The sequence below is a fragment of the Theropithecus gelada genome, chromosome 2 (genome assembly GCF_003255815.1).
Source record: "Theropithecus gelada isolate Dixy chromosome 2, Tgel_1.0, whole genome shotgun sequence".
In the NCBI taxonomy this organism is placed as follows: Eukaryota; Metazoa; Chordata; class Mammalia; order Primates; family Cercopithecidae; genus Theropithecus; species Theropithecus gelada.
Window position 1 is genome coordinate 115430424 of NC_037669.1, and position 17102 is coordinate 115447525.

The 17102-nt window shown below is 32.8% G+C and overlaps 1 protein-coding gene across 1 annotated transcript in view; it reads right to left on the bottom strand.

Annotated features, from left to right (window-relative positions):
* Nucleotides 1-17102, bottom strand: part of NAALADL2 (N-acetylated alpha-linked acidic dipeptidase like 2) — a 971471-nt gene that overhangs the window by 548438 nt on the left and 405931 nt on the right. The window contains exon 4 of the mRNA XM_025377768.1: nucleotides 12675-12794. Within this exon, the coding sequence (XP_025233553.1) occupies nucleotides 12675-12794 (120 nt within the window). The remainder of the gene's footprint in view (nucleotides 1-12674; nucleotides 12795-17102) is intronic.

Below are 17102 nucleotides of genomic sequence, written 5' to 3' on the forward strand. Positions count from 1 at the left end.
TGCAAACTCTCTGAGAAGTAGTTACTTACCATACAGCAGTGACCATCCTACTTACACAGGAATTTTTATGAGGATAAGGAGTGCTTACCTGAGATTATGTATCTGAAAGGAAACTAGCATTATACAGAAAAAGTCGTGGCTCTGCATAGGTCATTTTGGTCAAGGAATGATCCTGTACACAACAGCGGTCCCATAAGATTATAACGGAGCTGATATTTTCCTGTCAGCAAGTGACATCAGAGTGTCCTAACGTAGTGCAACACACCACTTACATGTTTGTGGTGATGCTACTGTCAACAAACTTACTACTCTGCCAATTGTATAAAAGTATAGCACATACAATTACGTACATACTTGATAATAATAATAAACAACTATATTAGTGCTTTGTGTATTTACTATACTATATATATTTTTGCTATTTTAGTGTGTACTTCTCCTATTTATATATAAAAAAAATTTGGACAGGTGCTGTGGCTCACACCTGTAATCTCAGCATTTTGGGAGTCTGAGGAGGGTGAATCACTTGAGGCTAGGATTTCAAGACCAGCCCAGTTAACATGGTGAAATTCTGTCTCTGCTGAAAATACAAAAAATAGTCAGGCATAGTGGCACACATCTGTATTCCTTGCTACTTGGGAGGCTGAGGCAAGAGAATTGCTTGAACCTGCGAGGCAGAGGTTATAGTGAGCTAAGATCATGCCACTGCATTTCAGCCTGGGTGACAGAGGGAGACTCTATCTCAAAAAAAAAAAAAAAATTAAAACAGATAACTATAAAACAACCTCAGGCCAGATCTTTCAGGAGGCATTTCGGAAGAAGGTATTGTTATCATTGGACATGACAGCTCCATGCATGTTATTGTCTCTGAAAAACTTCCAGTGGGACAAGACATGGAGGTGGAAGATAGTGATACTGATGATCCTGACCCTTTGTAGGCCTTGGCTAATGTGTCTGTGTTTCTTAGTTTTTAACCAAAAAGTTTAAAAAATAAAAATAAATAAATTATTAAAAATAGAAAAGTGCTTCTATAGAACAAGGATACAAACAAAAATATTTTTGTCAGGTGTGCAATGTGTTTTAAGCTAAGTGTTAATTACAAGAGTTGAAAAGTTTAAAAAGGTAAAAAGTTTATAAAATAAAAAAGCTATAGTAATCTAAGCTTAATTTATTATTAAAAAAGGAAAAGCTCTACTTTTTCTTTTTGATATGTGCCCTCTATAGGTATACCAGTTTTTCTCTTTTATATCATATTTGTATGTACTTTTTCTGTTTAGAGATGTTTAGATACACAAATACTTACTACTATATTATAATTGCCTGCAGTGTCCAGTACAGCAATATCTGTATTCTGGGAGCAACAGGCTATACCATATAGACTAGATACCTAGTAGGCTATACCATCTAAGTTTGTGTAAGTACACTCCATGATACTGGCACAACAAGGAAATCATCTAATGAGGCATTTCTCAGAATGTATCCCCTTTGTTAAGTGATTCATGCCTGTATTATTCAAGTAACTATGTTTTAAAACATCTTCAGTGAAAGTAGGAACTGTTTCTTATCATGGTTACAAAACAGCAACAATATAATAAATGTTTATTGAACAGTTACTAAAGGCTAGGTGATATGAAGACAATACTATCATTATACTGGTTTTACAAGGACAAAATGAAGTCTTAGAACGTTTAAAAAGTTTGACTACTGACTTGCAGCAATTAAATAGTAGAGCTGGGACTCAAATCCCATATAACTGTTCAGATTCTCTATCCATGGGATGTGAGGTTGGAAATCATTTTAAGTATAAACTAATGTACACATGGAGACCTCTCGTGTACACATGATGCAAATGTACACATGAAGAACACTTACGTAAGAACTGTAAAGAATGTCTCTAGTTACCTCTTTTTGCCCCTACTCCCATCCCCAGATATTATATTCTCTCCCACTTTCCAATGTGAAGGATACTAAATCGGTATCATCCTGATATAAACTGTCTTTTTAAAAGGAAAAACTTCAGATGAAATAAATTTAACAGAGTTTATTTGAGCATAAATTGATTTTTGAGTCATGCATTACTCAAAACTGAAGAAGATTTGGGGAGCTCTGAGTTAGCAATGTGAACAGAGGGTTTTTATAAAGCTGAATGCAAAGGTAAAAAAACAAAAATGACTTAATTGGCTACAACTAAGCATTGGCCTTATTAGGGTATGATCCTTATTTTTAATGTGGATTGCATCTACATGTTTTATAATCAATTAGAGCACACAATTTATAAAGCCACCCAAAACAAAGGAAAAATCTTACACATTTAGTAAGTCATAGTAATAATTTTTTAAAACCACAAGGAAAATACCTTTATATGTGTTTTGCCAATAACCTTCTGTGGAAATCACAGAAAATTTCTCATTAAGGAAAGATTTGAAATAGCTACAATAATGCTTGCCTGACTGTTATATTAATAGTACAATTGGAAGAAGGGCCAATTGCATTTTAATTGACCAAATAGTACACCTTTTTATTTTACTAGTTTTACTCTAAAGCTAAGAAAGCTTTGAACTTTTAAAATTTATAAAACCAATTATAAGGTTGGATAATAGTCAAAACGTAAGAGAAAGCAAAGTTTCAAAATTGTCCATTTTAACAGAATAGGAATACAATATTGGATTATATCACAGGTGTTTTAATATCCATAATACCATCACCAGGTTGTACTATTATCTAATTATAGATATGCTATTATTATAAACAAATAAGTTATATTAAAACCATCATTAATGTGGGTATTGGAAAAATGTCAGGCAAGCATGCCTTGTTGGAACTACAAGAGTTATTTCTGAATTTCATTCAATGACTCATGTCTATATATGATGAAATTTACCCTACAACTTCCTGAAAATTATCTTTGTATAAGAATTATAAAAGAAGTTTAATAGGAGGATGTTATCTACTTACGAAGCACAAGCACACTAGTTCTTCACTGAATGGTAGGGAACAGTCATTTTAACAAGCTAACAAGGTAATGAGATTTAGAATGAAACAAGAGGGAAATTAGAACTAAATCTTGAAGAACAAATATGAATTTATCTGAAGGATTTTCTGGTAGTTCTTCCCTAATTATGAATATCAGGCAAAATTTAAAGTCTTCTACTATACTATGTATATTTCTAGGTTATATAATCTAACTTTTCCTAATTTTTCAATAAAAAATGATCTAAAATGAAAAATTATTCCAATGTTGATTAAAATTTTGTGTTGCATGTTTAGATTTAAATATTAGATGATTAAAATATTTAAATAATTAAGATGTTAGATGGTTATAATATTCAAGTAATTATGTATTTATTAAGAAAATTCATTAGAAATTTAAAATAAATGAGATTACTGGGTGTATTCTAAAATGCAATATGAGAGAAAATATACAAAATAAAATTACATAAGCTTAATGAAATTGTAAAATGCAACTCTAGTAAATAAGAATTAACTTTTTAACCTGCAGTATAAAGCCTTTTTTTTTCAACTGCTCAGTATTAAAACTACAAAAGCTTTATTCTTAACTATAATATATGAGCTATAAACCTGTCCCAATAGTGTTTGCATAAATACAGCAAATATATATTTTCAGTTAAAAAGCAATTTAATGAATATTTATGAGGATAAATTAACATATTAGCAGTTGCTTATTAAAATATTTTATTGAGTGTATATTGTCTTCAAAGTTCAATTGAAAATATTTTCTGTTTGTATAGATTTAAGTTTTTATAGCTTATTAAAGCTTAATTTGTTATAAAAATAAGACTGATTGATTTCAAAACCACATACATTGTGCAGATACAATCTTAATTACATAAGTTTTAGGGAGAAATACTTTTTTCCCAAACAGATATTAAACTCTCAGTAATGTTTCCTTCCAAAAGTAATTTAATTCTGCCTCCACATATTTTATAGTGACAGATCAGTAAACTTCAAACTGCTACCTAATACTCCTTACCAATGTGTTCTTAAGCAAGATAGTAATAATTAAGTTATATTTATCAAGAGACAGTCAGACAAAAAGAGAGAAAATGAGCGAGAACTTAGGGCCATATATATAGTGACTAGTAATTGAACTTCAAGTTAATTCTTTCAAAACTCTATTGGCATAGAACTAAGGGTTTATTTATTTGTTTCTTAAGCACCCATCTTACCTATGAAATATCAATACAGAAATGAAAGTAACTATGTTAAATCACAAAGTCAGTTTTAGGATATTCTAAACTGAAATACATAAGAAAATAATGAACTAAAATTTCAATATCATAATCATTCCTGAAATAAATGTAAACCTTGAAGTTCTGAGTTTTAACTTAAAACAGACCAGGGGTTCTACCATTTAGCAAATGACAAAACTTAAATTTTGAGTCCACAGAGTAGTAACCACTCAGAAAATATATTCCAAGGAGAAAATACAGTTCTTGATAAAAACCTTTCCATATGATTAAATTAAAAGTCAGCTGACTTTTGGGGAGTGTTTAGTATGTGCCAGGCATTGTGTTGAGTACTTACATGTATTATATTATTTCAATTATTTTTTACAACTTTGTGATATAGGGCAATTACATGATATACACAATTTTGTGATATGGTTTTTGGGAACCATACAAGACATCTCAACTTTGGAAAATAAATTAAAATTTGTATTAGAATACAACTATTCTATAAATGTCATATAGTTTTAATTTTCCAAAAATATTGTTTTCCTAATATTACATAATTCCATCACCTTAATAAAAAGTATATGCATAAAAGTAAACACTGAAGGATGTAAAAATCTAAAGCACGTACTATCTTGTTATGACATTATTTATATTTCTCCTTAATTTAAAGTCAAGTTATATTTGTTTTTAACATTAATTTCTTCATTTATTTATATCTGTCTTATTCCACAAAAACAATTTGAAGACTTCAATTTTTTTGTTTAACTCAAAGATCAAATTATGCTACATGGCACCAACATAATCCTTAGTGCTGAATAACACAAAGGTGCCATCTTGAGCGACTAATACTTTTCTGTAATGGATTTATTAAATAAGTATATTATTATCTTCAGTTTAGTTTTGCATGTTTGAGCTGTCACATTTCTCCATCATTAAATTCATGCCCTTTCTCTTAGAACCTCATACAGATATTAAGGGCTTCATACAAATTATAATATTTATTTAATATTTACTAATAATTTATCATGCATGGATTTTCATATTTAATCTTCACACAACCTTATGGATTGAGAGTATTTTTATCATCAATGCAGAGATTTTGAAAACCATAAAATAAAAAATAAGAAAAAACTTGTGTGACTTCAGTGGGGTTCAGTAATATTCTACGTTCACATAACTATGAAGTAGAAGAGCTTGAACTTGAGTTTGTTTCTCCCATTCTTGTAACCTGCAATGCTGTGTTTCACTATTTAAAATGAGTTACAAGTTGAGCAGATAGCAATACAGAAGATTGGAAGGGCTGTGAAGCCATCAACAGGAGGAAAAATGGACATTTTTAACCAGACACAGAGGAAGAGGGAAAAGCTAAAATGTGAAAGGAGAGGTCAGTATTAGCACCAAAAACCATAGCAGACATCTATATTGATAAGCCCAAGTAATTGCCAAAAAGTTTAGATCAAAATATATCTAAAGCTTACTGTTTCAAATTTTAGAGTGCTATATAATACATATAAAAATATTTCTGAAACATAGATAGTTTTAAGGGGCAAACTATATAGAAGGAATTAGCTGCTGTTTCTTTCCCTTCCTCCCTTCTTTTCTTCATCTCTCCATCACTGTTTTCTCTCGCTCTTCCTTGCTATCTAACTTTGCTTAATTTATGTTATAACATTTAATTAGGAAAAACAGGATGCTCAGCACCTTTATTTAATATTGTTAACTTTGTATAAAAACATGGGGATTATGAATGCCAACTATATTACAATAAGAAATATGCAAAAATCAACCCTTCTGATACATGATGTCATTTGCTATGATGTCACAATTTTCAAATGGTCCAAAAGTATAATTAAATTATATTTTCATGTAGGCAAAACACATGCACAACTTCTAAATTATGCAGTCAATTCTTGACAGACTTTGAAGATTTGTAGACATCCTTTTATTTGGTTTTAAGCCATGAAAAACACTTTAAAAACAGGAAAAGAAGTTGAAACATTCAATTATTCTTGTGCTAAATTTACTTTTTAAAAGTTTGATTGCTGAATTGCAGAATAATGACACAGTCTAAAGTCTTTATATTATAACTCATGCTTGAACCTGTATCTCAACAAAAAATACCTTTTGTAGATATAGTAATATTTGGTTTAAATCATTTAAAAAATAACTTACTTCAGCCATTGGAAAATAGAAAGTACTCTGATTAGAAAACAACAGCAGATTTAGCTTTCAAATACATTAAAATACTATTTTCCAATTTTGTATTTTAGCACTGACCAGGTTTTCCAGGACAAATGGAGCAGATCTGGAGTCTTAGAATCACAAAAGATGGAGGCATTGGGTTTTTTTTTGTAATTACTTCTGAGAATTAGGTAAGAAGTGCCCCATTAAATTATTCAGTGAACAAGCATATTCTTTTAAAGTACCGAGATACTGTTTTCTTTTAATTTTTTCAGAAACTATCTTCAAAAATTGTCTTAATAAAAAAGAGGTAAGTGTGCCTTCCTATACAGATCATATGTAAAAATATCATTCATGACATTGAATTAGATATTTGCTTTCATCTAAAATATTCATAGAATGTCACTTAAAGAGATTTCTTCAGTTCATTCATATCAGGGAAAATTATGATGTATCAAAAGCTTTAATTGGAAAGCTGTCTTTCTCTTCTTTCCTATGGCCCCACTGCCACATTATGTTAGGCCATATCAGTGCTCATACATACAGCTCATACACACACACACACACACTCTCTCTCACACAATGTGAGTGTTTTATCTGTAAAAATATTGATTTTCTTTTTTGTATTAGGTACCATGTATCTTTAATGCTAACTAATTAAATGCCTCTACAGATTTTATTTTTCGGAAAGAAAAAAATAGAGTTCCACCAACTTCTACCACAAGAAAAGTAGAGTAAATGTTGGTTTCTAATAATCAGAATAAATAAAACAATATTCTTTAGACTGCAATTATCATTTGGATTGAACAAATGTTTTTAAGGGAAACAAAAAGGAGACCAGAATAAATTAAACTTTTAGTTCAGCAAATATCACAAGTATGCAAATGCTTCATGTAAGATAAGCTATCTTATACTAAATGTAGTATATCTCAGCATTAACTTTAGCTGCCTAAACTAGAGGATTTCTTATTGATCTTCCCATTGTCCATTCATTGACTATTGACTGTAAATCACCTATATATATAAATATTTTCTCACTAACCCTCTAACTCAATATTTTAAATTTAATTATTTTCTGGATTAAGTTGTGTTTGAAATTCAGAGTATCCTCTGTTTTTGTTTAAATAATGCTACTCCTCCCTAATTTGCAAGAAGCAATTTACTTGAAAGTACAAAAAATAACATCTCTCATTTCCTATCTCTCATTTTTCTCCAGGCTCTTTCCAAAGGCTTGTCTGTCTAAACATGCTTTATGGACTTCAGCAGTGCTGAAGTTATATACTGGCCCAATAAGGGACAACAATATGTAGATGTCAAGTCACATATCTAAAAGCCATTTGCTTATACTACTTTCTATTTGTATTAAAATATAAATCTTATCTGATGAATACATAGAAAATGTTTCATTTGTAGGAAACTACGAAATCATTTGGATTTCTGGACCTTTAAAATTGTCATTATAAGAATAAAAAATATATAAGAATAATGAAAAAGCTAGCTAATATTGACTAATATCTTAGTATATTACACAAAGTGCTAGGTAGTGATATATATTACTGCATTTATTAAAAAAACAGAGTTTTTGGATTTTTTTGTGTAATTTATGCACAAATGGCATAATTAATCAAGATATATATTCATCTGTAATTTTACTGCACACAAAATTGACTTCTACAGGAAAGGGAGCTGATACGTACTGTGGATTTACACAATAGCCCAACCTCCACGTTTCAGAGGGATTTACTTGATGTCTAGTTGTCCTCTAGTACACAGTAACTTTTTGTTATTATGGCTTCTGGTAGAAATGATCCTAAGTAGAAAGTCAAATGCTTTTATTGCATTTTACAAAATTAATTTCCATACTAAAGTGCTATTCTGCAGTTTGGGAATTTGTGAGGGTCTCCGTATCTGTTTTACTATGTGTCAGGTTGTCAGAGAGAAACCTGAGTACATTGTGACAAATCAATGTTTTGTCTGAAAGTTTAAATGTTTAAAGCACTCTCCCATAAAATAAACTGTTATAAATACATAGCTAAAATGAACCTAAAGCCTTTCCTCCAAGGCTTCAGCCTAAGGAAACTAGCACACAACTATACCCGGGGAACTTGGTTGACTCTTTTTCTGAGCAAGATATGTATTTCACAGCACATATCTGAAAGCTATTTGCAGTTCATAGTTCCTACCCTGTAATGTTGGGATTTTCTCATCAATCTCTTCCTAGAGATTAAATTACATACATTCTTAGTATTTATGATCAAACTAATGAGATTTCCTCCTTCAAGACTGCAGATTATTTTTCTCCTCATTTCAAGAGATAATCTAATAATTTAATATCATAATTATGCTTTCCCTTTGCCCTCCCTAGCTCAGATGTAGACATTCCCTCCCAAATTCATTTTTAAACTCTGATTTAGTAACTACTGCACAGCCAAAATAAAATGAACTTCTCTTTACTCATTCAGCTGCATGTTCCCAGACCAAATGCTCATTTAGAATCATGACTAGTTGTTATGATTCATAAAGAAATCTGTTGGTCTTCTGCCTTTTTCAACCCAACTGAATTACATTTTACCTCATTTCTGAATTTTAGCTCCAGAATATATTTGATGGACAGTTGAAGCAAATTTGGCTGCAGTCATGCTGTATAACTATGTTTAATACATGCTTCCTTTTTCTTACCAATGGAATGTATATTAACAGATACGGCAGCAATGAGCTCCCCCAAATCTCTGCGACAATCTACAGAAAACAGAAGAGATGGCTAGAATGGAAATTAAAAGGTTGAAGAGAGGATATCCTGTCTCCTCTTTCTAGAAGACAATGCCAAGTTTGTGGCAAGGCTCTGTCTCAAGGGGCATTCTACACAGAAATTTTTGTTAAATTTATTTAATAGGCCTAGAAGGGATATTATCAGGGAAAATGATATCAGGATCTTTATAACTGTGCTCTATTCCAGATAGACCACTAACCCACTACTTTGTAGATACAGTCAAAGGGTTTTGTAATGTAAATATTATCTGTAGCAAATAGGAAGAAACTTGCTTTATTTTAATCCATTATACACTGGTGAAGGTTTGGAGTATTTGACCTGTGAGCACAGTTAGAATTTTTTTTTTTTTTTGATGGAGTTTCAGTCTGTCACCCAGGCTGGAGTTCAGTGGTGAAATCTTGGCTCGCTATAACCTCCGTCTCCTGGGTTCAAGCGATGCTCATGCCTCAGTCACCTGAGTAGCTGACATTATAGGCGCATGCCACCACACCCAGCTAATTTGTGTATTTTTGGTAGAGACAAGGTTTTGCCATGTTGGCCAGGCTGGTCTTGAACTCCTGGGCTTACGTGATCCAAAAGTGCTGGCATTACAGGTGTGAGCCACCATGACCGGCCGGGTTAGAAAAAATTACAATGGTTATATTTTAACCTGAATCTTCAAAAGCTTATTTCTGTATACAAAATAAATACACAACAATTATAGAACATTTAGAAATGCAAAACAAAGGAAAAGGAGAAACTATCCATAATTCTGTCTAACCAATTATATAATTGGCCCCTACCACGCACATTTTTTGTCACTGGAAGGTTGAACAAGCAAGATTCATGTAATGTACCAAAAGCAATAGAACTTTGTTTCTCATTACCCTTTTAAAAATATTCATACAGGTTCATTTTTCCTGAAACATCTACATAAAAGTTGGACTGTCCTACTATTACTCTGACTATTGTTAATAATAAAAGTCCTATAATCGATTTGAGTTAGTAGTCTTAAATAAGTAATTAGGTTTCCTAGCCTCATCATGATCAAAATTCTACTCTTACTCTTGATTTAAAATTGTATATTCTTACCCCTCCAGCAGCTCAGGTCTCCTTTTGGGGAAAGGGATGTGGTCTGTTATTTCCTTCCCCATGTATTAACTATACTCTTACCTATCTGTTGTTGGACAAGGGTTAGAAATTAGAGGCTCAGTGGGTAGGATTTTTCTTACGTTACTGTGCTTGTCCTACAGGAGCTTCACATGTTCTGGGGCTCACAGATGTTTAAAGCTACCTTTGGATCTCCTGGGCATTTGTGAATTAACTGAAGCAGTACCTACTGCAATTTACTTGATCTAGACAAACGGCACTTTAATCTGGCTGGTCACTGTCTAATGAGTCACCATTACAAGTGGCAATTTTAGTACAGGCGTGAAGGCAGACCACGCTGGCTCTGTGTCACATGTGCTTATGACTGACCCATGGGAAACGCATGTATACTTTTCTGCTCCCAATTCACGGGATGCAGGCCAATCTCAATACACATAATTTTTTTTGTATTTATTTATTAAATGCTTAGCAAACCCATCCCTTACCTTTAGGCTTCTCAAATAAAATCAGACACCATTCTACCATGTCCCCCACATTGCAGGGGACATATATTAAGCCCTCCATGTGGTTCCATTGAAGCCCCAGTCACCAGGCATGCAGTGGAACTTACCATAAATCTCTCCAAAATTCCTCTTCGTAAAATCCTCTCCCCACAGTCTCCAAACTTTTTCTACCTCAGATATGAGTGACAGGTTTAATAGTCTAACCTATTTTTAATTATTTCCTTTAAAATATTGATGTTTGGTAGCTAACTTTGAAATGTTCACTTTTCTTTATCAGGGAATCCTAACTAAAAATTCTAATTTAACCTCTTAATTCTCTATCTATTGATATATTTTAGCTCCCCCCACTCCAGCCCCCCTCCCACACAAGTATACATACACATTCAAGACTTGGCATCTGAAATGAGACTGCCTCAGTTGAAAGCCTGACTGTTTCACTTAACTAGCTCTTTGTCTTTGAGCCAGGCACTTTTTCTTTTTGTGTCTTACTTCATTTATAATCTGAAGATAATAATAGTCCCTATCTCAACAATATGATTATTTTGAAGATTAATATGATAATACATTTTTTAAATACTTAGAAAATTTCTAGCACATGTCATTAATAATGTTACCTTCATAGGCAATAATAAAATCATTAGTATTATAATTATTATAAATGTTCTCTTGATCTCTTGTTTGATTTATGAGGATTTTTACACGTCATTAAATATTCTCCTTTACATCAAATTGTTATACCATATTCAGCTGTATAACGGCAGCATGATTTTCAAACACTAAACTGGATGTATATATCATTTCTAATATTTTGTCACATCATTGGTTATCACTATGTTTATCACCTCTGTGTTCCCGCCCTCCACCCCAACCCCAACCTTAGAATACAATGATTGAACAGGAATTTCTGGGTCAAAATATGATTATTTTAAGGCATTTAATACATATTAAAATTTATCCAGCAAAAATTAAAAATTTAGTATCACTGTATATTCTGTTTTCAAGAGTATCTTAAAATTCTGGCCTGTCTAATCTACTATTAAACACTGACTTAAGGATAAGAGTATTATTGGAAGATAATAAAAAAAATAGACATAGGATGTTCTCTAGTTTCCTAATAGAGTGTGCCAAGAGATTCCTGGAAATGCTTTTGGACCTGGGAATTAGCAAAGCTCATTTAAGGTTGAATGAGGAGAAATCCAATATATCTTCAGAACCAGAGAGTTCTGCTGACATAACTACACTAACCTTTTTCTTTTTTTTAATAGAAAAAGGAAATGAAGTGAGAATTAGCAGTAGTGGCTATCTACTGTGGTGGTTCATCATCAGAAACTTAGATTGAGCTGCTTTAATTATGTAAATGTATCTGTGGATAAGTGTCAATAAACTTCCATCCAAATAAAATAAATCAAAATTCTGCTTCTCTTAGCATATTCTATTTTAATTAAAATCCTGATCACAGTTAGTAACCGTAGTTATACAGTTGACAAAATAATCACTAAAGGGTGTAAATCATCTAGATACTTGTCTAACATAGAGGACATGATAATTAGTCCATCTGATAATAGAAGTTTCACATATGTCATAAGACGAAGATAACGTGTTTCTCATTTTTCACTATTCCAGATAGGTACCATTATGAAGAGTATGCCAATTTTATTAAGGTCCCACAAACTCAATGTTACCTGACTTAAGGTATTTTCTCACTAAAGAAATAAGAGCATAAATATATTTTTCTTAAGTATCTTAATTTAAAATGTTCTACTGTGGAAAAGCCATCTTTCTGTGATACTCTCTGCCTCTCTCTCTTTCTCTCCCCATCTCTCTCTCACACACACCTATATGCACACACACACTCCACATTCACAAAGGCATATAATTCCAACAAAACCAGGTAAAATATTCACCCAACCACTGAATAACAGCCATTGGACCAACCTTATAAAGCAGTGGCAATTTTCCTAATTTCAGGAGTGCGATCTGATTTGTTACATTTTTTATTTTCCTAATCCTTTTTAAATCATCTGCCATTCCATAACTCACATCGATGACTTCAGCCTAAAAGAGGAGAAAAAAACAAAGAAAAATAAAGTCTCGGAGGAAGAAGTATAGCCAATTGTCCATTTAGTATAACAAAATTATTCATAATAATTTGAAATGTTCAATATAGAATTAATTCTGTCTCTTACCCTGTCCCAATTACTATAAACATGACCTTTCTATTTCCATCAAGGTACAACAATTCTTCTGGGCACCTGAGAAAATGTGAGTCATTTTTGCTTTGTTCTCTCTCTTCTAAAAAATGACAAACACAGTTCATTCTTCTAACAGACATTTGGAATATTCTACATTCATGTTTCTGGAATATGAGCCATTTTACAAAACACTGAAAGATTAATTTCCTTAAGGTCCAACAGCAACTATATAATTCTCAGGCCTGAAAGAAAATTCAAATGTTTTCTATTGCTATCCAAATTAAATGCAGCATCCTCACTTGCATGGTCATCCTGAACAGCTGCTCATGATGCTCTGTTCAAGACTGTGCCATAGCCAGCTGTGAATGACAAATTCTTGAGTCATGCAGAATACAACCTGTTCAACCACATGTGCCAGTCTAGCAACCCAGGCCCCAGATTATCATTTCTGTCACATTTTGCACTACTCACCTGGAGTTACATTTGACCTCAATGTTACTCATTTTTATAAGTCCTCTTGTATTAATGACAAAAAGAAAGAATCTCATACCTTTCTGGAGATTCCAATCAAAACCTTCTCATGTAATGAACCCTTCCCTTCTCCTTAGAAAGCACTGAACTGCAAATTCATATATTCCTATGAGCCAGTATGATTGATTTTAGCTTTACTTTCTGTAATATCTATTTATTATTAAAACAATAGTTGTCATGCTTTCCAAGGATTATATTATAACATAAATCTGCTATTTCAAATTATAGCATATATCCACAGAGAGGCTGATTTAAAAAAAAAAACAAAAAACAGTTAGTTGTGGCAAATCATGAAAAAAATAAAGATGGAGAATCCAGATCTCACGCTTTCCAACCTTCTTGATTGAAACTAATGCACTTCAACAAGTTTTATATGTAATACTTCCATAAAAGATTCATCTGAAGAAAGAGCATTGTTTCTCTAGGAACATATGGATGCCTCCAAGAGATTGGTAAATCTGCTAGAGAAAATATTTCTGGCATGAAATATTTCTTTAGTCATCACATTCATCTATATCTGTAAAAACTCTATGAATACATTAACGTCCATTTCAAATGTCACCTACCTGATGAATTTTATTTATCTGTTGCCCAAATATGACCTCTCTCTACTTTGGCTCCCAGAGTAATCTGTTTTTGCCTCTCTTAAGGCCCTCACTAGACATGTCTGCCAGTTTCAGTTTCCAATACAGGGAAGTTCCGTGGTGAAGAGCCCATTACATACCCATGCTCACCCAGGTGTCCAGCATATGCTATGGACTCAGTAGGTGTTGAATCAAAATGATTACAGCTCATAAAATATCTCTAAAAAGTTAAGTGGCACTTTCAAATGGATTTGCCAGGGAAATGTAATTGTTAAAAACACTTCTGTCAGAATGATTTTTCATTATAATTTTATTCCTATTAAAAATGATTAAATCAGTGCCTTTAATACATTTTTTAGTTTGCTGATACCATTACCATATAAATAACTGTTGATATATGATTTTAAAAGTCTGATTAAGTAAATGATCACAAAATATTAATGATTACATTGCAAAAGTGAGAAAAATTTCTATTTTTCATTTCATTTCTAAGCTACCTACTAATTATTTGTGATTCACTGACAGCGTCTTATAATAAGGCTATTACTCAATTGATTATGTAAAAGAACTTTTTTTTATATGTAGTAGAGTTTATGGAAAACCTTACTTGTTTTGGGGGATATAGATCAGATTGTGTATACAGGCATACATCAGAGATATTGCAAGTTCAGTTCCATACTACCACAATAAAGCAAATATTGCAATAAAGTGAATCACACAAATTTTGCGGTTTTCCAATACATATAATAGTTATGTTCACACTATATTGTAATCTATTAAGTGTGCAATAGCATTATGTCTAAAACAAAATATCATACCTTAATTTAAAAATATTTTATTGATCTGAGCTTTCAGCACATTTTTATATTTTTGCTAGTGAAATGTCTTGCCTCAATGTTGGTGGCTGCTAACTGATCAGGGTCACAGTTGCTGAAGGTTAGGGTGGCTTTGGTAATTTCTTAAAAGAAGACAACAGTGAAGTTTGCCACATCTACTGACTCTTCCTTTCATAAAATATTTATCCATATCTCTCATGACATAGTGTTTGATAGCATTTTACCCAAAGTAGAACTTCTTTAAAATTGGAGTCAATTATCTCAAAAACCCTACTACTGTGTTAATGAACTCAGTTTATTTAGTATTCTAAAACCTTTGTTGTCATTTCAACAATGTTCCTGGGAATTGGAAAGATAGGGTCTAGAAGTAGATTCCACCTCAAGAAACCACTTCCTTTGTTCATCCATAAGAAATAACTCTTCATCTATTCAAGTTTCATCATGACATTGCAACAATTTAGTCACATCTTCAGGTTCAACTTCAAATTCTAGTTTTCTTGCTATTTCCACCACCTCTGTAGTTACCTCCTTAAAATTTTGAACCCCTCAAACTCATCCATAAGGGATAAAACCAATTTCTTTCAAAATCCCGTTAATGCTGATACTTTGACCTGCTCTCATGAATCACAAATGTGGCTAATGGCATTTAGAATGGTGTATCCTTTCCAAAAAGTTTTCCATATACTTTCTCAGATTTATCAGTGGAATCACTATCTGGGGAAGCTAAAATCTTCCAGATATATTTCTTAAATAATAAGACTTGAACGTTGAAATTACTCCATAATCTAAGGGCTGCAGAATGGATGTTGTGTTAGTGGCTTTGAAAACAACATTAACCTCCTGTACATCACCATCAGAGCTCTTGGGTGACCAGGTACATTGTCAAAGAGCAATAATATTTTGCAAGGAATCTTTTTTTTCTGAGCAGTAGGTCTCCATAGTGAGTTTGAATATTATTTTTCAGTATTCCATGTATAAACATATTTGCTGTTATCTGGTCTTCGTTATTCCATTTCTAAAGCACAGCACGGTAGACTTAGCGTAGTTTTTAAGGGCCCAAGCATTTTTAGAATGGTAAATGAGCACTGGCTTCAACTTCAAGTCACCAGCAGCATTAGATCCTAATAAGGGTCAGCCTCACCTTTGGAGCTTGGAAGCCTGGCCTAGACATCTTCTCTCTAGCTATGAATGTATTAGATGACATCTTCATCCAACCTAAGGCTGTATTGTCTACATGGAAAATCTGTTGTTTAGTGTAGCTACTTTCATTAGTACCTTAACTAGGTCTTACAGATAACTCGCTGCGGCTTCTATATTAGAACTTGCTGATTCACCCTGCACTTTTATGTCATGGAGATCACTTATTTTCTTAAACCTCATGAATCAACCTCTGTTCGCTTCAAACTTTTCTTCTGCAGCTTCCTCATCCCTTGCAGCTTTCACACAACTGAAAAGAGTTAGGGCTTGCTGTGGCTTTGGCTTTGGATAAAGAAAGTGTTGTGGTTTGTTTGATCTTCTATTCCGATCACTCAGACTTTCTCCATATCAGCAATAGGACTGTTTTGCTCTCTAATTATTCATGTGTTAACCGGAGTAGCTTTTTTAATTGCCTCCAAGAACTTTTCCTTAGCATTCACAACTTAGCTGTTTGACACAAGGGACCCAGCTTGTGACCTATCTTGGCTTTTGACCTGCCTTGCTTATTAAGCTTAATCATTTCTTTTTATTGAAAGTGAGAGACATGTAACTCTTCTTTTCACTTAGAGGTCATTGTAGGATTCTTAATTGGTTGCATTTCAATATTGTTTTGTTTCAGGGAATAGGGAGGCCCAGGAGAGGGAGGGAGATGGCAAATGGCTGGTGGATACAGCAGTCAGAACACACATAAATAATATTGATTGAATCAGTTTGCTTATATGAGTACATTTCTTGGTGTCTCAAAATAATAACAATGGACAATGGTAACATCACAGATCACTGATCACAGATAACCCTAGCACATATAACCATAATGAAAAAGATTGGAATATTGCAGGAATTAGCAAAAACTGAAATAGAGATGTGAGCTGAGCACAGGTGCTGAAAAAATGGCACCAGTAGACTTGCTAAATGCAGGGTTGCCATGACCTTCAATTTGTTGAAAACACAGTATCTGTGAAGCACCCTAAAGTGAAGCACAATAAATCCAGATATGCCTGTATAACAGAAAGGTATGACAGT